The 27,924-nt window shown below is 44.1% G+C and overlaps 1 protein-coding gene across 9 annotated transcripts in view; it reads left to right on the plus strand.

Annotated features, from left to right (window-relative positions):
- The window catches only part of FRMD4B (FERM domain containing 4B), a 229,029-nt gene extending 201,688 nt beyond the window's left edge, over positions 1-27,341 (plus strand). For 4 of the 9 annotated variants that reach the window (XM_035106673.3, XM_035106669.3, XM_088662424.1 and 1 more), the window contains 11 exons: positions 1,167-1,305; positions 2,098-2,239; positions 4,539-4,672; positions 4,948-5,067; positions 7,706-7,934; positions 12,106-12,162; positions 15,817-15,967; positions 16,869-17,036; positions 18,006-18,811; positions 21,264-21,396; positions 24,942-27,341. In XM_035106673.3, the coding sequence (XP_034962564.3) occupies positions 1,167-1,305; positions 2,098-2,239; positions 4,539-4,672; positions 4,948-5,067; positions 7,706-7,934; positions 12,106-12,162; positions 15,817-15,967; positions 16,869-17,036; positions 18,006-18,811; positions 21,264-21,396; positions 24,942-25,062 (2,200 nt within the window). In that variant the 3' untranslated portion in view covers positions 25,063-27,341. The remainder of the gene's footprint in view (positions 1-1,166; positions 1,306-2,097; positions 2,240-4,538; positions 4,673-4,947; positions 5,068-7,705; positions 7,935-12,105; positions 12,163-15,816; positions 15,968-16,868; positions 17,037-18,005; positions 18,812-21,263; positions 21,397-24,941) is intronic. The other 5 variants (XM_035106671.3, XM_035106670.3, XM_035106672.3 and 2 more) reach the window with 5 other exon arrangements.
- Positions 27,342-27,924: the final 583 nt, after the last annotated feature.

The raw sequence follows: 27,924 nt of genomic DNA on the forward strand, positions 1-27,924 counted from the left end.
TGAGATCACTAGGGAGGATGGGGGCAAAACATGAATTAGTCGGCTCTAAAAGGTAAAGGTACCCCTGACTGTTAGGTCCAGTTGCGGACAACTCTGGGGTTGTGCGCTCATCTCGCTTTACTGGCCGAGGGAGCCGGTGTACAGCTTCCAGATCATGTGGCCAGCATGACTAAGCCACTTCTGGTGAAATCAGAGCAGCGCACAGAAACAGTGGTGTAGGAAGGGGGATGGAGGGGACCCCAGGTGCCACTCTGGGAGGGGCGACAAGGTGGCCCCTGCCTCCCCCCAGCTGTAGAGTGGCCGAGGGCGCAGCATCTGTACAGGCTGCCACTCGCGCGTGCCATCTGCATGGGATGCCGCTTGCACCGGCAGCCTGTACGGTCGCCGCACATGCACAGTCCGTCACACTGCGCACACTGTACAGGATGCTGCTCGCACGGCAGCCCTACGGTCGCCATGCAAGTGGCAGCCCGTAGGGAATGCACACGTGTGGGGTGCCGCACATGCGCACACCGTACAGGATGCTGCTCGCACGGCAGCCTGTATGGTCACCGTGCATTCGGCAGCCCATACGGAGTGTGCACATGCGGGATGCCGCACATGCGCAGTCCATACGGGCTGCACCGCCCCGGGTGCCAGAGAGGGTTCGTCCGCCACTGCAGGGAAACACCGGTTACCTTCCTGCTGGAGCGGTACCTATTTATCTAATTGCACTTTGACATGCTTTCGAACTGCTAAGTGGGCAGGAGCTGGGACCGAGCAACGGGAGCTAACCCCTCGCAGGGATTTGAACAATTGACTTTCTGATCAGCAATCCCAGGAGGTTCAGTGGTTTAGAACACAGCGCCACCCGCGTCCCTTAATGGCTCTACCTGCCATTAACTCCTGCTCCACCTACTTTTGGCTTTCCTGCCTTCCACCCTACCATTCCCAAATGGGCAGCAGCAACCCCTGGCTTAGCCCAGGCAATGGGTTTACTAGCTTTTGAGAACTTGGTCAGATAACACCAAAACGGAAAACAGGATTTCTCATTATTTGTGGGGAGGGTTTCATCCTCTCCAGAACAGAGTTGTTGTGTCACTTCACCAAACTTCTATTTCTTCATTTTTTAAGAAGCAGCAAAAAAGCTTTATGTGGCCTTTTTTTTATTAAAAAAATGTTTTTAGAATTTCGGTGTCACGGAGGACTTTTGGACAGAGCGGCCTCGTAGTGCAAACCTGGTATGCGAACACGTCTCTGATCAAATCCATCTGGGTTATGGCAATCAGTCAACATCAGTTTTACTTGGACAGGAAACAAAGCAAAGTAAGTTACCCGTCGATAAAGGAATATTTAGTTGCTGAAAATGCATAGTTTGTCTTTTGCATCAAAAAAATACCTCAAGAGAGATTAGATCTGCCTTGCAAATGAGGCCACAACACTATTTTCTTAACCACCTTCTTGCACATATACCTATATTAGTCATCTGTGTGAACACATCAGACAAAAAAAAGTCAACTGTCTTCTCATTTGCAAATACTCCCATCTCATGTCCCGATGGTGAGATAGGGCACCTGGTTGGTCTGTGTAAGAAGCCGGTTGCTGGACTAGATCTTTGGTCTGATCCAGCAAGCCTCTTGGGATCATAGTAAACTGCCTTACACAGAGTCAGACCAATGGTCCATCTAGCTCAGTATTGTCTACACTGATTGGCAGTGGCTCTCTAGATTTGCAGACAAGAGTTCTCTCCCAGCCTCACGTGGAGATGTTGGGGATTGAACCTGGGACCTTCTGCATTCAGGACAGATGCTCTGCCACTGAGCCATGGCCTTTCCCTTAAGAACTCTTATTCTGTTCTTATATTCTCTGTGCCTAGAGGGTGTTGTTTTTTACTGCCTGTTTTTCCTTTTGATCGTTTTGAGCCTCTAATAGATAGTCAAGTTGGCTTTAGTGATCAGTGCCCAGGACATAAGTTAAATAGTGAGACAGCATGCATGTAGCTCTTGGAGTGGAGCAAAACTCATCTTCTATTTCCCTTTTGTTTGGAGTCTTTGCTAGGGCTAAGCTGATTGTACACGATTGCTCACTATTTGTGTGTGTGTGTTTAAATTGTTTTAGGCAAAAATCCCCTCAGCCAGAAGCTTGGACGATATTGCAATGGACTTAACAGAGATGGGAACACCAAAGGTTTCGAAATTAGCCACTTTGGAAGCAAAGAGTCAACTTATTATGGCCAGCAATGGTAGCCTAATCTCCTCAGGTAATACATATTGTTTTGAATGTCTTCTGTTTGGAGTCTAGGTGTCTGTATTATGTAACTCAGTTGCATGTAGTACAAGGAAAATATGTCTTTCCTTAACATGGGTGAAATTCTACTATATTACACATCCACAATTGCTGTTTTACAACACACACACACCACAATCAAAACAAGGAAAGTCAGCCTTTCTCTTCCCTGAGCTTGTGCTGATCTGGCAATTTTCTCTCATCCTTTTTATATCCCACTGCATAAAACAACTGTAGTTTCCTAAAACAATTCATTTCTGGCTGTTAACATGCCGTCCTTTGGAACCTAATTCCTCCGTGGTCATAATAGTCATCGTCTTCCATCCCCTGCAGCCCCCCTTCTGCACAGACTTGTGGTGAAGGAAGCAAGAGACAGAGCTTGTGATCTATAAAACGGGTCTCACTGGAGGTAGATTGTTTTCTCCCCTGCTCCTTTCCTGGACTGCTATGTAACAAGTATAGCCAGCTTATGAGAAAGGAAGTGCATTCTTGCATTATCTCCCACTGTCTCGCTAATATGGTGTCGGTCAGTGGTTCCTAAACATTTCCCTCCACAGAACATTTGAAAATTTCTAAGTGTCTTGGACCCGGGTGGCACTGTGGTCTAAACCACAGAACCTAGGACTTGCCAATCAGAAGGTTGGTGGTTCGAATCCCCGCGACGGGGTGAGATCCCGTTGCTCGGTCCCAGCTCCTGCCAACCTAGCAGTTCAAAAGCATGTCAAAGTGCAAGTAGATAAATAGGTACCACTCCGGCGGGAAGGTAAACGGCGTTTCTGTGTACTGCTCTGGTTCTCCAGAAGTGGCTTAGTCATGCTGGCCACATGACCCGGAAGCTGTACGCCGGCTCCCTCGGCAATAAAGCGAGATGAGCGCTGCAACCCCAGAGTCTTCCGCAACTGGACCTAACAGTCAGGGGTCCCTTTAACTTATGTGTCTTGGCAGACTACTTAATGATATTTCCCACCACCCACCCCCTCTACTTGTTTTAGCAAGTGCAGTATGATTTTCAAGATAATGTGTGATTTTTAATTCCATTTGATTACTTTTATTTAATTCATTTTTTATAAAAAATAAAGTGTTTTCTTGTCCTGCAATTCAAATCCTACAGAATTCAGATTGTAAGTGTGCTTCGCAGGTGTGCTGCAGGCCACCCAAATGAAGCTTGCAGACTCCTGGTTGTTCACATACCGCAGTTGGGGAACCCTTAGTGTAGGTCAGGGATGGGGAATTCGTGGTCATCCAGGATGGCCAATGATTAGGGTTGATGGGAGCTGTATTCCAGTAACATCTGGAGGTCCATCCCTCGTATAGACCAGCTTTCTTCCCTCTTGGGTTCCCAGGCATCGTTGGAACTACAGCAACTCCCATGATCCCTGAGCATTGTCTTAAGTAGCTGGGCTGGGATGCTGGGAGTTGTTGTCCAACAGCATCAGCAGGCCCAAGGTTGAAAATTTCTGGTGTAGTCAACACCACTCCTGCAACACAGGTTTACCATCAGGGCAGTCAGGTATAGTTAGTACCTTCTCCTTCCTGCCCCACCCAGGTGACCTATAGAGGCTTCCTGTATCTCCCCTTCTCCTTCAGCATGCTCTGCCCTTAGGTGCAGCAGTCAACTTGCTGCCCTATATTCTGGGATTTGCAGTGCAAAATGAAAAGCCTAGCTTTGCAGGATTGCACCACTTTGCCCATGAGTTCTTTATAAAACATGTACATACCACATGTCACCTGTATGCACATTTAAAGCGTTGCTTGATGATGAGTTTCTCCTAGTGGTACAGCAATAAAACTGCTAGCACCTTTGCAAAGCTAAGCAGAGTCCTGTGTGGTTTCAAATTGGATGGGAGACTTGCATGTTGAGATTCCTGCATTTCAGGGGGTTGGGCTAGATGGCCCTTGGTGTATCCCTTCCAACTCTACAGTTACTATTCTGTGCAATTCTATGATCTATGTGCAACCCACAGATCCTGCAACAAATATGGGAAATCTGCTTGGAAGGAGGATTCTAATTGAAAGGTTCAAAAGGTCAAATTGAAGTGCATTTACTTTTTTGCACAGTAATCCACTTTAAGTAGATTTGATGCATGTTCGCCTATCTTGGCTGGCAACAGAGGTTTTCCCTTCAATTTAACTCTAGTGCTGTTGTGTCCAACTTTGAAAAGCCCACCTTTAACTAAGAAAAGATGTAAGATGTTAGCCATCCACCCCACCCAGCAGCTAACTCTTTTAAGTCCAAAAGGAGGAATGAGTTTACAAATCATTGGATCTTACAGGGTCTCAAGATTCAGAGGCCAGCGAAGAGCAAAAGAAAGAGAAAATCTTGGAGCTGAAAAAGAAAGAAAAGCTTTTGCAGGAGAAGCTTTTGCAGAAAGTTGACGAACTGAAGAAAATCTGCCTGCGGGAAGCGGTGAGACCTGTTGCTTGCTTTTCCTTCGGCGTGGGTCCAGGACAGGGCTTGTAGCTCAGGGGCAGGGCATCTGCTTTGCACGCAGAAGGTCCCAGGTTCAATCCCCAATATATCCCAGGTAGGGCCAGGAAAGACTCTTGCCTGGAACTTCAGAGAACAGCTGCCAGCCAGGGTTATCAGTAGTGAGCTAGATGTGAGTGCATGAGGCAGGTTCCTGTGACGTCCACACTCATTTATCCTAATCTTCCTAATACTGCTTTTCTTCCCCTCCATAGGAGCTCACTGGGAAAATGCCAAAGGAATATCCCCTGGGCACAGGAGAGAAACCACCTCAGGTCAGAAGGCGTGTAGGCACAGCCTTCAAATTGGATGGCAACCTGCTTCCCAGCGAGGAGGTATGTGCAAGCCCCATTGCAGGTTTCACTTACTTTACAAGGCTGTAAAACGCGTGTCATTGGGACCATCTCCCAGATGCCGTGTCTTGCGTTGGCTTCGCTGTTCACAGCTTCTTGGTTTTGGTTTGCATTGGGTCAGTGAAGGGAAATCCCAGATTGGACGGTTGCTGGAAATCTGTGTAGACATGTTCTGAAACAAAGATTAAGCCTCACTTAATTATTTATGTGCACAATTCAGCCCTTGCATAATGGCTTTAAAAGCTATCTGGCCTCAGTAAAGATTTAAATATTCAAATTGCAGGGAATTTCGGCCAGTAGTTTCACTAAAGCGTTTAACACATAGGGGCGTGCTTAATAGATTTTGTTCTGCCAAATTACATTGAAGTTGAGAAACTGCACTCATTTTACCTCTCCTGGGAAGCTGGGAAATCGCACATACTTCACCTCTCCTAGGGAGTTGATAATTTGGGGGCGGGAGTTCCTGCCCCATAAGGGAGGGTGGGGCTTGAATTCTGCACTTACTACTTCTGTAGCTCTGACCTGAACCTCTTGGTTTGTCCTTCAAAGTTGTTTCACGTTTACTTTGCGAAATCCTTGATTCCCACATAGTCCTCATGGATTTGAAAGGCAACCATTTCTGTTGGCTGCCAGATACCATTATGGTGCCAACTCGGAGCAAATGTAGAAAATGATATACTGTAGGGATATTGGCATGCTGGAATATAGCCCTCTTCACACATGACTGCAGCGTGGAACCAAGCCCAAGCAAGTTGCAAGGGTTTTTGTTTTACCCAATTGGCTTGAAGCTGGTCTGTGACCGTTTTAATAAATTTGATTTGATACCCAATTGGCACTCTGTTAAGGAAATACTCAGAGATTGGCCCTCGCCATGCATGCTTGCTTTATTCATGTAACGTCCCCTGTAATGCGTAATCAGGAGCAGTTCCTATGCTAGGAGCACTAAAACAAGCTCCAAATTTGGGGTTTCAAACCCTGTGGCCACACGCAGCTACCCCCCACTTTACAATACAGGTAACTCACTACTTGCGCACATTTAACTTGTGCAGCTTTACGTGCTTGGCAGAAGAATATTAAAAAATAAGAAAGGGGGTGGGAGCCTTGGAAAAATGGCTTCGGCAATCCCACCCGCCATTGAACTCAAAGTGTTTTGACTATTCGCGATTTTGACTTTATGCGTGATCCCTTAAACGTAACTCCTGCGTCAGTTGAGAGTCGCCTGTGCTATAATTTTTACCCCCTTTAGAAGGATTCCCTTTTGCTCCCCTCACCTACAGAATCCTAAAGCTATCCTACCCTGCCATGGATGGATTGGGTGGGAAAGACATAGCTAGAGTGCGATTTGGCACTCTGCCTACAGGTTCCTCCTGTTTGTTCACCATTCATCCTCGATTTGCTTGCACATAGCTTGCGTGGTGGGTAGACTTTATTGAGCATTCATTCTGATTCGTTTTCGGGGCAGTTACATGACACAATGAGCATTCATCCTGTTTTCGTTTATGGAGGTGTTTACATGTCTTCCCATTAATCATTTGCTCTTCCCACACTTTTCAATGCTTTGCAATTTCCCCACCGCTTTGCAAATTGTACCTTAATCCAGTGTGCTCTTGAATTCCTCCCACAGTATACTGACAGTCTGTAGGTGCACCCTGTGTTGACAAGCATTTATTGGGCGGGGGAGACACAAATCATTTGCAGTTCTGACAAACAGCTAAAGCAAACTTTTCATGGCATGTATGATGCAATTTATGATTATGTTGAAGGACTGGGATAATGGCAACTTAATGTGCCATGCTCAATAATAGTATAGCGAGATGGCTGCAGAGGCTGCCTGGGACAAGTGCTTAGCTTCTCTGGTTCTTGTTTGCCTCAGATTGATGCTTCTTATGTAAGATATGAGACCACTGTTGCCAAAGTCACAAATATGTGTTGTTAGGAGAACTTGTGGAATCCAGAAGCAGATCTTCTCTTTTAGAGAAAGATAGCACATATTCTGGTTTTCACCTTATCCTTCTGTATTTCAAACCTGAAGGCTGGCTGACTTTTACTTTTTGTGGCTAATGGGTTATTTACACCTCTCTGTTAGTAGGATCCCATTCCCTTATGTGAGGATATGGACACGAATGCTTTTGAAGCATAATTGTCTGGTAAATAATAAGCACTCCTTTGGGGTTTATATGTGTGTGCCTCCTTTCATCTGGTCTCTTCATAATTGTTTACAAACACTGAGTAATAAAGCTTCCAGCATTATGGGCATCATTATATTGATGTTTACACCTTGCTAACCCTTTTGTAGAGAAGCCTGGCAACAGGTTGTCCTTAGCATAGCAATGCAAATGCATTACTGGCAATGGAGAGAGTCTGGTGTTTAGCTTTTGGCAGATGTTCTGAAAATGGGTGTGAAATGTTGGCCTTTTATAAATACCCTGGCTTACCACATCAGCCCACCCAGTGCTACATACAGATGAATCTACAAGCCCTCCCTATTCTTCGTTGCACATCCTGAAGCCAATTGTTATTTGTTGTTCAAACCTCAAAAGAACAAAGACTTGGCTTAAATTAAGGTTCCAAAGTGGGAAATCCCTATTTTATTTTATTTTACTTTATTTTGGCTCCGTAGGACCCAGCTCTGCAGAATCTGGAGAGCAACTTCTTCATACAGCAAAAGATGGTGGAAGCTGTGAAGAAACTTTCCAGTGAGCCAGACCTATGCAAAAATGTGAAGAAGAAGAGGAAACAGGAGTACATAGAAGCAGTGAAAAAGCTTCAGGAGATTGAAAATTCCATTAATGAGTATAGGATTAAGTGTGGAAAGAAACCTACACAGAAATCAACCCTGACCTTACCAGGTATCAAAGATCTAATAACATTCTTATGAGGATTTGAATCTGTTTTTCAAGTACTTTTTGTTGGGTGTGTTTTTCTCTCGTGGAAGAAAAACATGGTTTTGATACCAACGGCAGGCAAAGATGCAGTCCTGCCCAGCAGAAACCAGAGCCTCTGCTTACCTGTAATCTGGAGCTTACCTGTAATCTGACTGCCGTGTTTTATGTAAGATGTGGTTAAAAGGGAACAGTCTCAAAGTGCAGCACAAGCGCTGGCATGTTTGACAGAGAACGCAAACCAACGAATTGCTGTATGTCGAAGGGCTGGCGGCATCTCCCAGCCGAAACTAGTGTGGTACCTTTTCTGTTGAGTATCGGATGCTGATTTGAGCAGAAATTGTTGTGTGATCTGTTGGCTAATGCTGGGCGCATAATGAATCAAGCACATAATTAAAGCTAGGTCTTAAGACGTGTAAGAAAAGTTGGCAGCAAGGGGAAGGTGTGTGTGTGTAGATGGTGTCTGGTTGTGAATTCCCAGCAAGATGGCAAGAATGAAGCGTGCATAGTTTTATATGTCAGTTGTCTTTAAGAGTTTGTAAAGTAACGACATTGTAACGAGACAGTGCCTATATCAGAGACCCATTGTGAAAGAGGATTGTAAGGTGCTTGTAAATACTGCTTTTTTCTAAGAGCTGGAATGATGATTTTAGAGGAGACTGCTCCCCCTGAACAGGGGACAATCTAGGGGCAGTTGTATAATACACAGCAGGGTGAATAAATACAGTCATCGTCTGCCCAGGGGCTCTTAAAAAAAAAAAAGAAGCTCCTGAGTCCCAAATTTGGCTTTTGAGAAGTCCAAATTAGGCCTCTTCAGTTTCCAAACCAAGTTGTTCCAACTAGCCCTAGAGCTGCTTCTCTTTGATGTGCCACCATGCCGTCATTTCTACGCACAGCAGCCATTTTTACAACTGCATGTATGTTCATGTAGCAGTGAGTAGCTGGCAGGGCATCGTACGTAGATAATAACGTGACTTCAGTATTGTATTATCTGTGTGCCTTTCAATGAACTGAAAATTTTAACAAGTCAACAGTGATTGGATGCCGAGACAAGCAAGAGGAATGTTTCTTGTGCAGTGGGGATTTCCTGCCTCCTTCGGAAACCCCATTACAGCCCCTTGAACCTCCTGGCATAGGATGGGGCATGGCAGGCTGCTGAAGCAGGATTGGGGGTGGGGAGGAATTTGGCACGGCTGCTTTAGGCACACTTGCACTATTTTATCTACGAGACAAAAGTGGCCTGGTTTGGGTATGGATGGCATCCTGATGGCCCCTTCCATTCAGGCATATTACCCCGGGCTGCCATGGGAACTGATGCAGAATCACTTGTTTCACATAGCTGTCAACACCTCTGTGCTGGGCAGACATGTGGGAGGATGAATGCAGGAAAATGCATGGTCTGAGTGGTTGGTCAAGAGTGCATTTTGAAATGACACTGAAATGTACAGAGGAGAGCTCCCTGAAATGACTCAGGCGCTGGGAAACAAACCGGATCAGGCAGGAGCATGAGGAGTACAATTTAGTACAGTTTATCAAAGTGAAGATTAGGGTGAAGGTGATTATGGCACCTTCATGAGGAGAAAACGGCCAGATACCAAAATGGACTCTTTAATCAAGCCAAGGGAAGCCTAAAAGGTGCCATTTGCTGGGAGCAAAAGCTGGGCAATTGACATGGGGACTAAGCATAACTGCCAAGTACCCCGTTTTTCCCGGGAAACCCCCTTTTTGTACCGTTTCCCGACGGTCCCCCCATTATTCTCCCTTATTCCGCTCCTGCCGACAGCCTTTTAAGCAAATAATAATCTATTTTTTTTGCTGCTTTGCCCATCTATGGGCACCGAAAATGGCCGGTGCTGGAAGTCGCATCTACGCATGTCCAGAAGTGTGTAGACGTGACTTCCGGCGCCAGCCATTTCCAGTGCCCATAGATGGACAAAGCGACACTGGAGGTTGCGTCTACGCACTTCTGGACATGTGTACACACAACTTCCGTTGCCAGCGGCGGCCATTTTTGGTGCCCATAGATGGGCAAAGTGACACCGGAAGTTTTGCAGTCCAGGACTTGGCAAGTATGGGACCAAGCCATGGGTCGGTTTCGATGTTAGTTGCATGCCAATGAAAGCCAGTTCCTTCTGTCCTGCACTGTAGTTGACTAGCAGCTTCACTTGCAACTGAACCGTGTTATTTGCCCAGCAGGCCTGCACAGCTTGCTTATCTGTCTGCACTCCTGACATCAGTGTGGTTTCTGGCATACTGTTGGCATCCACTCATCTCTGATTTTAAAGCTAAGAGTTTGTACTTCACCCCTTGTATGTAATGTCACATAGGATTGTGACAAGGGGAGAGATGGAGAAAAAAAACCGCTTTTGGATTTGTCCATTCCCATGATGTGTTTGGGGAAACACTAATAAAAGGATATGACATGGTGATTACAAACTAGGAACTCCCTCCTGCGCTAAAGAGGCCTCAGCAATGCAGTTGTAACCTCCATTGTTTAAACATGAGATCACTGAAAAATAATTTCTTGCAAAATGTTCAGGAATGCAAAAATCACAGTGTTGTTATCATCAGGGTAAAGGGGGAAAATATCAAGGGAAATGATAATGACACAAAGAGTAATAATTGGAGTCCATTACTGTAGATCATTCTGATGCTTGCCTTCGCGCTTAAGAGATCTATGATTCAATAAAATGGTGTAAGTAGCAAGACAGGAAGTTCCTTCTAAGCTAGTTTAAAATGTGTTGGGTGCTGCCATTGGAACCTCCAATGTTTACACGTGAGAGAGGGTGAATTTAGAATATATACCCTTATCTTAGAAGTGTTATTTGTAAGAAAGTAAGAATTGGGATCTTGGGTATCACAAAATGTTCTTCCTTACTTCAAAGAACAAAGTGAGGATGACGAAAGTTTTTTTGAGGACTGCTTTGAACAAAGATACGGGAACAGAATGATGCATAAAGGCAAAAAGCTAAAAGGAGACAAAATACACATAATAGAGAGAGAGGAGAGAAAAAGAGCTTTGTGTAGAAGTTAATGGAAAGAAGGCAGAGTAAGCAAGCCTGGTTGTGTTTCAGCACTTCTCTGCAGTCGAGGAACCAGAGGATTAATTTTGAGTGTCAAAAGAAAAGGATTACAGAATTTGGGACGCTCATCGCTGCCTTAACATGTTGAAAAACGTCCTACTTTTTATTAAGTTCTGTTTTGCCATTATTTTATTAAGTTCTGTTTACCATTATTATTTCTCACGCTATTTGCTAGACAAAGGTAAAACTTAGCCTACAGCAGGTAGTGTGTGCCATTTCTCAAGTTCATTGCCTGTCTTTTCTCATTGTGGACAATGACTAGCTAGCCATGTAAGAGAGCAGCAATGTTCTCCATCAGTTTGTGCCAAGTGCTCGTCCAAACACACTGCAAGCAGCTTGTGTTGCTGCTGTTTGCGGCCTCATCATTCTGAAATCTGACAGTATAAAAAGAGGTGAATAGTTCTTTTGGAAAAATTTGCCGATTAGCTTTCTGGTTCAGCAATGAATCTGTTGCAGCTGTGTCTTTCTGGAGCTGCTCAACAGAAAACACAGTTGTGGATAGATCAAATGTATTTGGCAGCCATATCCACAGTTTTGTTGGTCTTGCTTGTGCTGGGCTGTCTGCTGGCACATCCTGGGTGATGGTAAAAGGCTCTGGTATGACTCCTGTGCATTTCATAGTGGCGAACATTTGTGCAGAGTGCAGCAAATGTTATGCGTGTGGCCCAGTATCAATGGACGCTATTGTAATATAGAGAAGAATTTTAAAAATGGCCAACAGCTGATTTGTTTGGCATTATTCTTCACAGAATCTGAGACTAGTTAGATTCTCTGACTACACTAGAGAGGCTTATTTTTCTGAAGTAACCAATACACCTGCTATCAAAAGGGAGTTCTGGATTCTATTTTTCCCCTGGTTGTTTTTAAGTTGTGGGGCTGTGTTTATGTTTGTTCTTCGTACTCCTGATGGTAATTTGGTCGATCATTATATCAGAACCTGTAAATATACACAAACCTGAGTGAGTGAACCCAACAGCTGTGCCCTGTGTTTAATGTTCCAGATTGCAATATTTGTCTTTTTTAAAGCTTTTTTCTTTTCTTCCCCCCCCCCCCAGATGAAATCATCCCTTCTGAGAGCAGCTCTTTGTCTGACACAACAACATTTGAAGATGGTATGTGGCTTTTGCTTTTCAGCACAAGCGGATAAAACACAGCAAAGTGGGGATGTCCCAACTCCCTAATTTGACACTGTGTATTCTTAGGGAACTGGCTATTCCCCCTGCAACACCCCACAACTGGAATGTATTGTACTGTACAGAGCCTTAAAAAAGAAGAAGCCAGGCTTATTTCTAAAGACAGCATGAGGGTCTATGAGTATTTCTGTCTGTTCCTTTTCTTTAAGAGCAGGAGTGGGGAACCTGTACCCCACCAGTGGTTGTTGGTCTCCAACAGCCCCAGCCAGCATGATCAATGGTCAGGGATGGTGGAAGTTGTAGACTAGTAACATCTGGAGGACCACAGACTCACCACCCCTGACCTAGATAAACAGGAAGGTAATGGCTGTATGTAAACCGCAGAACCTAGGGCTTGCCGATTAGAAGGTCAGCGGTTCGAATCCCAGCTCCTGCCCACCTAGCAGTTCGAAAGCACCTCAAAGTGCAAGTAGATAAATAGGGACCGCTCCGGCGGGAAGGTAAACGGCGTTTCCATGTGCTGCTCTGGTTCACCAGAAGCAGCTTAGTCATGCTGGCTACATAACCTGGAAGCTGTATGCCGGCTCCCTCAGCCAGTAAAGCAAGATTAGCGCCGCAACCCCAGAAAGATCTGTGACTGGACCTAACGGTCAGGGGTCCCTTTACCTTTTTTTAAACACTGGATTAGCATATAAGACTCAAGCAGCCGGCAAAGTTTACTGAAGTTGGTTTATCCCTCCCATGAGAGATACTCCCAGCTGGCCACTTCGCCATTGCAAAGAGAGACACGCTTTTTTGCCCATTTCCTCTCTGCCCCACACCCCCACCTTGAACACTTGCAATAAATATACACATTCACTGTCCAGCAGAATAATTACAAATATGCACATACTTGGACGTCATCTAGGGGTGTTGAGCTTTTTTATAAAAAAAATCTCAAAAAGAAGAAGACTTTTTGGGCAATTTTTAATGAAATTCGCCAAAATCTACACTTCCAGCATGGGCTGCCATACACCCGGATTTTCCCGGACATTTCAGCACTTTCCTCCCTGATGCTGTTTACAAGGGCTTGTCCAGGAAATTGCGGGTGTATGGCAACCCTATTTTTCCCCTCTCCCTCTATCACTGCCACCATTACTGTTGCCTAAGATTGTGCCCCATGATATCCTGTGAACATTGCGCTGAACAGCAAAGTTTATGGCGATCCTGAGCTAACCTTGAGCCATTTTCTGAAAAGGGCTTAACTGCTAATTTGATGAGAATAAGAAGAAATCTGGTGTGCTAATGCAATTTCTTGAGAGATATAGCTCCCTGTTTAACACACAAACAAGTGATTATTATCCTTTTATATATATTTTTTTTTTCAGGATTCCCATGATTTATTTAATTGCCATAATGACATCTGGGTTGTGTGTTTCCTGCCAGCTGACAACAGGCAGGGTTAGCCATACTCCTTCATCTAGTCATTAGCTGTCTAGAAACACCCTCCGTCCCTCCCTTCCCACTCATTATTGCTTAGACAGATAACCTGTAACTTTAGTGCCCAAACTCCTACAGTGCAAATTGTTCCATAGCTTTGATCCAGCAAGCCTTTTCTGATTGGCCAGTCCCAATTGGCTGTGGTTCCGCCAATAATGGAATGACCTAGATGGCTCTCTTTTTAACACACTGTCATATCTGATCTTGCTTCTGAGTCATCAGGAAGAGGACTTAGTCCTCAGCTTTTCTTTTTTCTTTGCAAAAATTTTCACACTTGAAGCTCATGGCGATTTCAGACGTAGTGTAGAATTAACTGGTAGCGATAGCTTGGTTTGCCCATAAGTCTTTTAGTTTGTCCAACTAATAATAATAAAATGTATCCACTTAAGAGGAGGAGGAGATTTGTGCCCTGCAAACTTTTAGAAAAGCTTGCTGCCTGGGCATCTAGCCATGAAAGAAATATATATATATGGGGGGGGGGTGGAGCACAAACAACAAGGAGAGCAACGAATAGGATGTAGTCAGTGAAAGAATAAATAAGGAGAAGCTAATAAAAAGCTTCCTCTGCAGCTTCAAAGCCTGGGCAAATAAAAAGGAGTGAAGACAACAGTGTCAGGAAGCCTCTAGGGGAGAGTGCTCCAGAGTTGGGAAGCCGCAACTAAGGACTTGGCTATCACTCGCTCTCACTCTCTCTCTCTCTCCCTGGCCCACATCTTACAATTGAAGCAGTATCATACCACTTTAAACAGTCATGGCTTCACCCAAAGAATCCTGGCACCTGTAATTTGGAAAGGGTGCTGAAAGTTATCCCCCTCGCAGAGTTACAATTCCCAGAGTTCCCTGGGAAGAGACGTTGATTGTTAAGCCACTCTGGGAATTGGGAGAAATGTATAGAGCACATTAGGTGGGGAGATAAGATAACTAGCTCTCCTGCACAGCCCCCCCCCTATCCCCAGTTGACTCGTCACAGCTGTTATGCTCTTTGAGACTGAATGAAAATGCAACTGTCTCTTCACGAAATGTCACAACCAGCTGCTCTGCATGACCCATTCCCTTTCCAAAGTGATACTTTGGAGTTCCAGGCGTATGCCTATATAAATAGAAAACTTTGCTCCTCCTTCACGGGGCTCGTTCCATGAATTTGTTTATCTGTGATTATGATTATTGCTTTGCATCTCAATGTATATACATCCAAATGTGTGCACGAGAAACGTCTGCTGGTCTCTCATTAGATACAATACTGACCCCATTTGGCCTCAGGAATTCCCACGTTTTGGGGGCTTAAACATGTTTGCGGGACAGATATTTCAAACATATGGTCCGAATGTGCTTCTTTCAAACCTCGGAAAGTTTTTGCTTTAACAGGACAGAAAGTAAGTCCACAGTACTAGGGAAGTCCTGTAACTCAACAGGAATCCAGTTCAGTCCCTAACATCTCCAAGTAGTCTGGGAAAATCTTCTAGAGAGCCGCTACTGCCTGTCGCTGTAGACAGTACTGAGCTTGATTGTCCAATAGTCTGACTTGCAGTAATGGAATTTCCTATGTTCTTGATGTTCTATTTGACCTCCCAATCATTATCCTAGATTAGCAATACATAAGAAAGTTCTGTGAGTATATAACTCTGAGTCTCCATCATTTCTCAATCACAGTTATTAAGGAAACAGTCTTTTGTGCAAACTCAGTTGCTAAATCTATAAAGAGGACTGGATGAATCTTTAATACCTGAATGACTGTTGAATACTAAAAAATCAGCCCTTATACCTGAGTTTCTATCATTGCTGGTCTGTATTAAAGTGCTACATTGTTCAACCCTGTGGCTTGGGATTTTGCTTAGGCGTAATAAATCTGTCTTCCTTTTTAATGAAAACATAGCATTAGAAGGCTAACATCTCAATAAATTAATTCATGAAATATGCCAGGAGTGTGCAGGACTTCGCCTTTACATTCAACTAAATCCTGTTGTAACTATGTATTGCTTCTTTCCCTTTGTATTGTTTAACTTTCTGTAAAATGAAAAGCATGCAAAATGATAGGGTTGAGAGATTCTTCTAATTAAGGATGTGAGTGTTGCTAGGGTTTTTGCTTTAACAGGACAGATGCCTTCCTCATCCTTCCAAGTTTTTAAACCATGTGTTGTTGTTGTTGTTTTTAAGCAGGTAGTGATTATCTTGCTGTGCCAGGCCAAAGAATAAACTCTGTGCCACTTTCTCCAAAATCTCCATCACCCAAATCCCTTGGGGTGGAGAGAATCCATCTCAGGAAGTCCTCCATGAATGAGCAACTCCTTGAATCCAGGCACTCCAGGTACAGAATTTCTGACGTTGCCAAAAACTTCAGTAACATTTGCTTAGTTTTTCTACAAAGGTGATGATATGTTTAAAATGCTGCTGTTATTTATTTACTCATCCATCACCTTCTCTGCCTCTTAAGAAAGAAGCGTGCAAAATGACTTGCAATACATTTTTTGGGGTGGGGGGTGGGGGGTCAGTTGTCGTTGAGTGATTTCTCATGGCTGAACTTCCTTTCATCCGTGAACTGAAGACACATTTCTGTGTGTTGGCATGCAACACTGAACATTTGAGATTATTCAGTAGGGGAGCTAGGTTAAACAAAAAGTGGCTGGACTTGTGGAACTTGCAAGAAAAGCTTAACGAGTGATTGGCTCTAGGTAGGACCTCAAAAGCCTTCATCTCCACCCCCAGGGTTTTCTGAGCTCTTCTCTGACCACTGCAGTCCTTTGTGCCCCTTCAAAGGCTGCTACAGCAAGCCAGGTGACCTTTCCAAGCTGCTTCTAATGAAGCGTAAGGACCTTCAGTGGGAATGAGAAAGTTAGAGATCCTCAGTACACTTGCAGAACCACTTGTGTGAATTCCTCACCATTATTTCTAACTTCTACACTCCTCATCCATTCTACGTCACTTGAGATTGTATCTTAGTATTCCATGAACTTGCACCATCATCCCAACAAAGCATGACTGCTAAATTAACTGGTTTCACTTCTGCTTTTATTTTCGTTTTCTCTTCTGCCCTGTTTTTAAAAGTTCCGCTTCCGCAGCTCTCAAAATAGCAGCCATTCTGCACAATGCTTTCCTGAATGAACTTTGTGCTTGCTTTATATACTGTCTTTCCTGTGCTTTTCAAATCTTCCGCTTTCAATCTGTCGGCGAGTAACGCGAATGCTGTTCTGCTTTGCATTTTATTGAAGATATTGGGATGGTGGCCACATACCGGATTCCTCTATTTATAATCACAGAGACCCCTTGTCAACACACAGCAGCCCGTACAGAACAGTGGAGAGGCAGCACCGTGGTGGAAGAAGTATGCCCACAACACCAGTTCTCACACGCAATGCGTATAGTAGCACTCATTTACAGTAAGCTGGTTTTCTTCTTTCTTTCCCCCAGAAAGCATTTCCAGCAGAAAAGAATTAGCTCATCCATAATCTTTCTTTATGATAAGAAGCATATCATAAAATAATAGATGAAATCATGGGTGTGTCCGCCATAGCACTCATTTGAAAGCTTGAGATGATGGGTGCATTCCCAATTTCCCAAAAGCTGCTTACCCCTAGAAGTAAGTTATTGCTGGTCCCCTATCCCCTATATATTTGCATTCAATCAGCAACAGTAAACCAAGCTCCTACATCTCTTGAAGGCTGAGGGAGCTTCCCCAGATTTCCCTAACCTGATGTTAGACATTCCTAAGTATCCTTGAAACTGAAGGAATTACAAGCTTTGCTTGAAATTATTTAGTGGAACTCAAATGTTGCTCAGCTTCCTTTGCTGCTTTATCTTCCTTCATTTTATTTTTATTTTTTGCAACAAATGTTTGAATAGTACAGATGTTCTGAATCAGATAAAGTTTGTCGCAGGAAGTACTGAAAAGTTTGGGAAACACTGGTTAGCCCTGTGACACCCTATCAGTCTCTACAGCCGCAGCAGGCACTGTAACTCTCCAAGGTTTGCACTCTTCCATTGTCTCCCGAGACAGATGAATGCCAACAATGATACATGAAATCCTAGTATAGCACGTAGATATTTGAGACTCTTGTGGATTAGACTACAACCATGGAACATCAACTATTCCAACCTCCTATTACATTTGTGATATTTTATATCCCTGTTAGATTCCTGCCTGGACTTCCCATGAAAGACTTCATGGGAAAAGACGTCACAGCCTCCATAGAGAGCTTGTTTCATTGCTCTTATGTTTGTTTGTTTTTTTACTTATAACCAATGCCTACCTTTCCTGTAATTCAAAGTATTGTAGCTTTGCCCTATGCTACTTGTTGGATAGAACTGCATGCCATGTTTGTAACAAAGGCAATTTTCTGCTTTCTCAGGCCGGATGTATCCCCCCAGCACCGCAGGCAACGGAGGGGCAGCTTAGAGTCCCAAACCAACTTGCTGTCTGAGACTGCCAGCGAAAAGCCAGTGTTCACCCTTTCAAAATCTCCAAGAAGCAGCAGTACAGAAATCCTAGATGATGGGTCCTCCTACACCAGCCAGTCCAGCGCGGAATACTATGTGACCTCAACCCCAAGCCCCTGCTATACAACCCAGACTCTGGACAACCGTACAAGAAACAGGAGATGGACCAAGAAACAGAACATTTCTGCTGCAAATTCGGGAAGCATGCCAAACCTTGCCCAGAAGGATGTCCGCAATGGCGGCTACCCAAAAAGCCAGGAGCAACCGTCGGTCACCTGCTACATTCCTGGCTACGCCCCTTACACGGAGTGCGATGTGTATTACAATAGCGGCTACGTGTATGAAAATGGCACGGAGGGCCAGTACACAGTTAACCCTTCCTACCGTTCGTCGGCACACTATGGACACGAGCGCCGCTATCGGGATTTCAGGTCTTTCCACGAGGACGAGATGGAGAGAGTGCCGCACAACCCGTACGCCACCCTTCGCCTGCCGCGGAAGCCGTCCGTGAAATCTGAACACATCACCAAAAACATTCACAAGGCCTTAGTAGCAGAGCATCTTCGCGGCTGGTACCAGCGTGCCTCTGGGCACAAAGACCAGGCTCATGGCCTGCAGGCAGGCTTTGACGCCGACAGAGGGTCACAGAGGAGCCTGGGCTTCACTGGACTGCAGGTCCCCTGTTGTCCGAGCAGCCGCGCGTCATCTTTCTCTTCAGGTAACTATCCATTTTGTGCCTCTGCAACTTCACACATATCGTGGGCTCTGGAGCCCAGCAATTGCTCATGGGTGTATGAGGTGTACCGACACAACCAGGGTCCTTCTGACTGTAACAACTTAACACGTCCATATCTAAATTGAATTCCTTTTTTCGCACACAATGAACGCCTCCTCCATTCTGGTAAATAGAAAGGCCTGCTTCCTGTGTTCATTGGGACATTTACAGAGCTTTGCTTCAGGTGGCAGAGATAAAGCCCAGAGACTCAGGTAGATTGCTGGTGCCTCTGGAGCAAATGCTTCTAGTCTTGCCCTGTTGATCCGTGCAATGAGCAGCACAGGCTGCAGGGGGGGGGGAGGAATTATCCAGTTGATCAGCTTTTGGAAGCAGGAATAACTATTGGGATATTTAAAAAAAAAAAGCTGGATATGAAAATAAATACAGCTTGTTTAATATGGAGAGGCTTCAGAATTTTGAACTGAAGGCAACTAGCAGGTTCTTGGTTCTATACAACTTCCTATTGGTACTTCTTTGTTTGAAACTACCTGGAAATGTATCTGGTGCAGAAACCAGATGCCTTGAATATTGAGTAGTAGGAAACATACTGCACTTGTTTGAAAGGAGCTGCGTTCATCAGTAGGTAGATTTGGAGGTCCATGCCAAGGTGCCTAAAACTTGAAAGCAGTGAACAGCCTGTGTACACCTGCTCCCATGTACCCCTCCCTTGCCCCTGGTACCACCTAGAGAGAGGCCTTGCTGCTCTGTGCCAGAGGTTAGGTTGGCAAAATCACAAGAGCAAGTTTTTCTCTGTTATTACCCCATGCCTGCAGACAGGCCTGCCTAGGCCAAACAGGATGGAACAGGCTCATGAGTGATTAAGACGTATTTAGTTTCTGGTGTATGTATTGTTTTAAACTGTTGAGTCCACCCACTTACCCTGGTTTTATTATTGTTTTCCAGTGCATTTCATTGAAGTTTCTTTTATGTAATCCATCCTAAATACAAGAAAAGGACAGGATATAATTTTTAAAATGAGAATAGTAAATAGATACATAATACTGCATAAGACGGAGTATTAGACCAATCTCACATTCTGTAATTACTCTGTGCAAATAGATGATCTGTGTGCACGAGTACATGTGTGTGTGTGTGTGTGTGTGTGTGTGTGTTTAAATTCAACCCTACCTACTGTTGCTTGTTCATTTACATAAAACATTTAATGGGGAACATATTTCTTTAATATTGTTTCTCAGTGTCAGCTTAGATACGGTGCTGTGTAAGAACGACGGAGCTCTGGATTGAGCTAAAATAATTTGTAGAAGCCTTGCTAAACTGGTTTGAGAAAGAATGGTCAAGCTGGTTTGCAAAGTAATTGGGTGTCAACAGTGTGCAGGAGGTTAAGAAACTGGGGACAAGCCTACTGGCTCAGAGGTGGCTCATCTAGTTCAACATCCTGCCTCTCATAGTGGCGAGATCTAGGCAGTTAATGAAACATGTTTATCCACGAAAGGTGGCAGCAAATGCATCCAAAATTTACTGCACAAAGGGACAAGTACATAAGAGAATAAGACAAATATTAAGGTTTATATTGGGTTTTCAACCAGTATCTGTGCTTTGGGGATATAAAAAAAATGTAAAATGTGTTGATACCTGTGCATGGACTTCTTGCCCAACACTGAAAATTGCATAAGCCATTGAAAGAAACCGTCTGAATACGCAAAGCTCATAAAGTCTTAATAATAGATAAACCCTCACACAACTGGGGGGGGGGAGTAATTTTATGACAGAAGGGTGGGCACTTGTGTATTAGAAAAAGATGCAACTATTGTAATAGAACCTACCATATATAAGAACAGAGTAACTGAATTTAAGTTAAAATAAAACATTAATAAGTATCACTTTTGTTAAATCTAGAATATTCAGGAAGATGTATGGTGGAGGTAGGGAATCTAAGGGAAAACAGTGTTATGATCGTTTTTTAAATCATGAATTAGAGCAGAACTAAGTAATGAAAGATAAAAAGCAGAGGAATTGTTTTCTGTGATTTTCTTTGTAACTTGATTGGATTAAAATCTAAAGGTACGGTAGATAAAAAGGAGGTGCATTGCCCTAATCAAGTTAACTGAGCATGTTATTCTCATCAGTGAATCTATGTGGTACTTCTGTGAACTCATTGCATAGCTGACTATACTTTTCTGGTAGCAGTGCATCAATTGCTCACAGTTTGAGCTTCTACTATTAATTATTATTGCTTGTTAAATTACCACCCTTCAGCCGAAGGGTGGTTTACAATATAAAAAACATTCTTTGTGTCTTCCACTTATTTGTCTCTGTCTAAAAACAGCTTCTAACTAATGGCTGTGTTTCGAGTATGTGAAGAAAAAAAAGCATGCTTGAATCCTTAGGCAAGTTAGTCACCGCTAGCATTATTTTCATCCCCCCTCTGCTTTAGCATCTTCTACAAATGCCTCTGGGAATTGGCGGAATCCGATTGCACTGGGACTTCCCGATTATGATACGCTGTCTCAATCCTCTTATGCTAGCTGTTACGGGAGTGTGTATGGCAACCACCCACTGCCAAGCAGGTAAGCCATTTACAATGGAATTGCTGGTTTACATTGTGATATGTCTACAGCTGGTTTGTCTGTTGGAATGTGGCAGCCTACACATAAGAAAGCCACTTCTGTAGTTTTCAACTTTTTTCTGAGAACTGAGCTCAAGCAGACAATGCTCTGTCTCTTCATTCACTTGCGTGGTCAGACCCAGAGACCTCTCCACTAAATAAATTCAAACTTGACTCAAATTTTGGTTTGGATTTTGGCAGAATTTAGGCCACAACTTTATTGATTACAGAAAGTGAGTGGTTGCATAGGCTCTGGCTTGACTAGCTCCCTGCACCCTTGCAGGTGGCGCTGACCCAGGGCACCAGCATAGGTCAGCCAAGGAGTGCTGGATAGGCGGAAAGCCGGGAACAGGCTATGTCCACCACCCAGATGTCCCCCTGGACTCAGGCACGGGCACAACCCCCTCACAGGGGTTGACCAAACCAAGTTGAGTCCCTGGATTCCTTTAATGGAATACCCTTCACATAGGGATGGCGAGACCGTTCTCCCATCCCTATCACCTGAACCAGTGCCTATCTGCCACACGAGCACCTGTGCTTGCCACCAACCACTCACACCTGTAACCAATCCCTTAACCCCGCTGACATGGCGGTCAGCCATAGATCATTCCCAATCACAGACAGATGAACCCCATCAAGCCTGTAACGGGACACATCACGGAAGGTAATGCCTGGGTGACGGATCACCATTCCACCCAAAGTCAGAACCTTCTTGGCCACTGTGCTCTGGACGTGCCTCCTGGCCCTCTCGGTGGCAGCTGGGCATCGGCTTCCACGCCATACATGTCATTGCAACAGCTGCGACCAAAAAAATTTGAGTCCAGGAAGAGCTGCCTTCAACTCTTCCAAGTCCTCCTGCATGCGGGTCCGCAGGCTCAAGCTGGCAAATCGTTCTCCCCCAGCTGCACCACCATCGCCTCAGGCATGCCTTCCGCAGACACCTGCACTGTCAGGAGAAGCTCCTCCCAACGCATTCCTCATCTGGATATCCAGGATACGCACACGTGGTCGGGGAGCCTGAGCCTGTGTCCAAATCCAGACTCCGCCGCCCTCCTGCTGGCCCAGTGGACAATGCTGTGCCCACCTATCCAGACGTGCAGGTTAGGCGGACCTAAGAATGAACAAAACAACATTAGCAACTGCACCTTAGCGCTGCATCCGAAAATAACCCTTGTATGCTTCAGATCTCCAGCGGCCCAGATCCTTAATCCTGTCAACGGACAGGCCCCAATGTGCAGCAGTAGTAGCTGCCCCAATACGGAAGGAATGAGGTGCAAACTCACTGACCAGCAGGCCACATGCTGCGATTGCCTTAGAATCATAGAATCATAGAGTTGGAAGAGACCACAAGGGCCATCCAGTCCAACCCCCTGCCAAGCAGGAAAACACCATCAAAGCATTCTTGACATATGCCTGTCAAGCCTCTGCTTAAAGACTGCAGCAGATTGATGCCTCTTTAACAGGGACCCATCCTCGTGGACCAGGAAGGGGCCATTCCCAGGCGGGCGAAGTGACAAATATTTCTTTGCATCTTTCACTGGACAAGGGCCGTGCTTACCAGTGGCAGGCAGCCTCATCAAGGTGCCTCTGCCCAACTGGTCCATTTTTGAATTGTGAATAGTGAGCACCAGCTCAGCATCAGACAGCTGAACTTCCTGCAAAAGCAAGCCCCTGGGAGCCCTTCCTCATGCTGACTCCAGCACCACTTCACCCACATGCAATGCACCAAAAAATGCAATTGAAAAGGCTGCCGAAAATAGCCTCGCCTCATAAATAGACCAGCAAATTAGCCTCAGCTTGCTGCGCATAGCACATAAAATATCGAATGTGATCAGCCTCCTACCTGGCAACTTAGGTGACTGCAATCTGGCCCAGCCCTCAAGAGCCTTTCATACCACAAACTTTGCACAAGGGTCTCTAGAATTTAGGGACTTACAGAAAAATGAAATCGCAGAAGACTGAATTCGAATGGACTTCACAGCGCGACCTATAAAATGCAGGTGAGCCAAATATTGCAACACCTGGTGCATGGATGGCGACTCTGTAGTGTTGCTAGTCAATAGCTGTGCTCTAAAAGCTAAAAAGTCCATCCAGGCCTTCTTATAAGACCTCAAAGTGGAAGGAGAAATAGATGCTACTACTGTACTCCCTGCAGGACTAGCTGCTGCCAAGGTTCCAAAGTTGAACCGGGAAATATTCCGAAAGCTGCTGGACATCTGGAGCCAAGGATCTGAAGCGCTCCATCTGAAAACAGGATAGGGTGTCAGCAATATTGTTATTAGCACCAAGAATGAAATGGGCAGAAAATACAATATTAAATTTGAGGCACCGCAGCACAAACGTTGTGAGGGGCAGGACTGTATTTTGAAGGGGGGGGGGGATGAACGAATTCCTATGCCCCACAAATAACCCAGAGATGCATTTTAAATAAAAGCACACATTCTACTCATGTAAAAACAAGCTGATTCCCGGACCATCCGTGGGCCAGATTTAGAAGGCGATTTGGCCAGATCCAGCCCCCAGGCCTTAGTTTGCCTACCCATGGTGTAAAGCATCCCATCCAATGGTTCATTGAAGTCCTTGCGGTGTTCAGTTTTTTAACAGGGTGGCTAAAAGTTACGTTATAATCATATTTAATTTTATTACTAATTGCCTGAGTTTTCTCACCTAATGTCAAACACTGAGGAGAGTGGCCATTATTTTGGCAGCTTTACACAAAGGCCTGATTTAGCTGTAATGCTAAATGATGGCTTAGTGTTCCGTGCATGATAATTCTCTTCTCCAGTGCAGGTGCAATGAGGCAATGGGGTGTTTTCCTCTCCTACTGTCTGTTAACTGCAGTGTCCAAAACATAACCTGTGATTAACCTCAATTACAATTTATTTAAACAAGTCAACATCATAAACAACAGCTTATTTCATTGGCTCCAATCCAGAACACTGACCAATGCTCCCATTGCCAGTTCTGGAAGAAAGAGCTCCTTTTACTCTTTAAGAGACCCTTCATCTGTCACTGGCTGTGGAGGAGCCCAGTTTGCAGGCTTTTTCACTGTCAAAACTAGCATCTTGGTGGGCTGTTTTTATACATGTGCTGTGACCTAACCTGGACTCTGCAGAATAGGATGAGATAGAAATGCCAAGCAAATACTCTGATATGTCTTTTCTTAATGGGTATTTATGTTCCAAACATTATAACCGGTCAGTTGCCAGGGGCTTGTAATGTGTAATTAAATACACCAGCTTAAATACAGGATTGATCTGTCACCAAAACCAATATTCACTGTGGCTATTATCTACTTCCTGGGTCTTTACTGCTCCAGTAAATTTGGGTCCCAGTTATGATTCAGCATCAGACTGGTGTGAGTCCTCTTGATTCTACTTTCAAATCTCACTGCTTTGAGGATAAGGTTATATTGAATATAAATGAGTCTCTCCAAGTGTACTATTGAGCAGCACCTGAATTTGCAGTTCGTCTTGCATATCACTAACAGCCATTATGTTTTTACAGGATGTATGCCGAAACAAGCCAGTTGGGCAGCAGCAACAGGGACCAGTTGGAAGGAGACTTGCAAGACGGTGACCAGGGACTGTTCTGGCATGAGGATTCGAAGCCTGGGACTTTAGTGTGAGCCTAGCCTTGGCTTCAGTTACCCCATGTGCCTTGCACCTTTATGCTGTTCTACAAAGCAAACAAAACAAAACTTAGCTTCCTGGTGCAACTCAGAAATGAGGACTGTTATGGGAGGATGAAGTATTCAGCGAGACAAAGCTGCAGATTCTTATCCACGTTAGCACAACAATATGAATCCAAATAGACCAAAATGAGGAAGAGGTCTGGTTTTAAATCTCCTACCACAAAAACGCAGCCTTTGGTTGAAGTATTTTGGAAAGCACTTTTTTGAAAAGACGGAAAGAAGATGATGGTGCAGACTTCAAAAAAAATGTGAAAAGGGGATTCTTCTTGGGACCATTTTAGGAGCACAATTCAGAGAGAAATTCAGAGTCGCTTCTGTCGTAGCATCTGCTGATCAAGAAGACAAGTTTGTGGCACTTAATGGCTACAAGGCAGAAGGTTGACTTTGCAGCACTCCTTGAAGAATGTTTGGGGGTTTAAACAGTATTTGAATGAGGTTAAAGATGTTTTTAAGATGTGCTGTCCTGAATGTCTCTCTCTTATCGAAGCACCGTGAAAAGAAAAGAAGCAGTGGTTGCACATTGCAATGTACCACATAAATCTGTGACAGCAGCATAGCTGCCAAGTTATCCCTTTTTAAAAGGGATTTTCCCTTATGCTGAATAGGCTTCCTCGCGAGAAAAGGGAAAACTTGGCAGCTATGGACAGCAGGGCGGCTGTTTTCTGGAAAGTGCAAGCAGGCATCTTCAAATTGCTTCCTAGTGGGGAGTAATTTTACAACTCTCCATGATAAATTTTCATTTATGCAAGAATGCATGCAGGTTTAAATGTGGAATGCACAGGGAAACACTTGGTTTTGATACATCAATAAGAAACAGAAAGTTTGCAAGAATATTTGCATTACTGATGTGACAATATGTCCAATGTATTGAACGGCTTCACTATATTGACCAGTATTATTTTAAAAAACAAAACAGTGGACACAATTGCACTTAACAGTAATACCAAGTTGGTGCCTTAAAAATCAAAGGGCATTTAAATTGTAAAATATGCTATCTGTAAAAAGCAGGTGCACTATGCATTCACTGGTCCCAGTCAATGAAGTCAGGAATAGAGCAGAATACTTGAATAGCCCCTGCTTCTCTCCTGGTGCAACCTCTCACCTTCAAGATGTGATCAGTGTTCATTATCTGTTGTCCAAGGAGAGAGAAAAAGGGGGAAGGAGTACCAGGCTGGAGAATGATCTGGCTTGAGCTGACAGTAGCCGTTTTCACACAATAACAAAGAGGCAACACAGATATAAATGGACCGCAAGGCTGTGTGTTTACCCTGCTCTTGAGGGTGCATGATTCATTCTGACCCCTTTTGTGTTGAAGGATAACTTCTGAAGTGGGGAGCCTTTTTATCCCTGCAAGCTCCCTGTGTGATTTAAGAATCCTGAATGTGGCAAGCTTCCACGGATAGAAAAAGACTCTCCACTTGTTATCCCTTACCATATGAGGAGTTTTTTGTGACCTCAAGTACCTTTCTTTCCATGTTGCCGCCTTCACACAAGTAATACGTGAAGAAGACTAGCATAGCCATCTGTGGGATCTGTGAATGGAAGCCTGTTTCCACTCATGTGAATTGCCTCCTATATAAATCGGGGCAACAGAGTGATGAATTAGCATGTACACAAAGTAAGTGAATTTTTTTTTCTGTGCAAACAAAGGAAGAACTCAACTGCAGGTTTTATCTAGGAGGAATAAGCCTACCTCATATCATCTACCTGTAGGAACAAATTAACTAAAGTTTACCTAGTGTAATTTTGCAAACTTATAAAAAATAATTTTGTTTCTCAGCTATACTGTACTTCAGGATTCTATCCAATGGTGCTGTTTGGGGATCTTCCTTTTTTTAAAAAAAATACAAAATGCAGAATCACTCCTTGTTATTGTGAATAGAAAGGTTTGGGGGGGGGAAGGTTTTTGAACCTTTTTTTTAACTGATACTCCAAATCATGTAAAAAGAATTCTATAAATATATATATATATATATACAGAGAGATTCTGAATTTGTTAAGCTGGTCCTTAGTCATTTGTATTATTAGAGTTAAAGTTTGGAATAAACGTGGAAAAAAAAGAAACAAAAATAATAATTTTTTTCTTTTGTGCATATTTGTATAGCCTTTTAGAAACAAGGATATCTTTTTTTGCCTATTCTTTTACTACTCCTGACTTTTTAAAGACCTATGATTTTGTATAGGTCAATAAACTCAAAAAGTATGCTACTAAACATTTCCCGTATTCTCTATTTCTGTTTGGTTTTTGGTTTTAGCTTTTGATATCCCAAAGTTCTGGAGTGGATGACAACTTAAATACACAGGTTATGATCTAGTCAAAGAAAAGCACTGAAAGATGTGCTTACTTCTCTCTCAAGGTTCTCCATCCTTGGCTTATTTTGAATGTAGGCCTCCTTCCCTCTTCGTTTTTCCTCTTCTCAAGAGCGTGCATGTACGTTTTATAGTTGTGTGTTGTACCAGAATTTCCCATTACCACATGCCAGCCACATCTCTATATATAAAAATGTAAACTGGCCATGTCCGTTAGTATCCACGTTTCACCAAAACCGCTTGACCGATTGCGTTCAAATTTTGGCACAAAGCCGCATGTGAATATGAGAGTAACCCCGTACCGTTTTCAAAGACAGATGTCACACCTGTGCCTGGTAAAAAAAACAAACCCCGTGTTTCAAAACACACCACTCAGACGAAAATGCATTCTGGGAAAAGAACCAGGTTGCAAGCGAGTGCCCTCTAGCGGCGGCTACACTGGTACTGCACCTATAAAACCTTCCCTCTCAACAGCACATCAGCTCC

This window comes from Zootoca vivipara, chromosome 2 (assembly GCF_965207765.1).
Source record: "Zootoca vivipara chromosome 2, rZooViv2.hap1.1, whole genome shotgun sequence".
In the NCBI taxonomy this organism is placed as follows: Eukaryota; Metazoa; Chordata; class Lepidosauria; order Squamata; family Lacertidae; genus Zootoca; species Zootoca vivipara.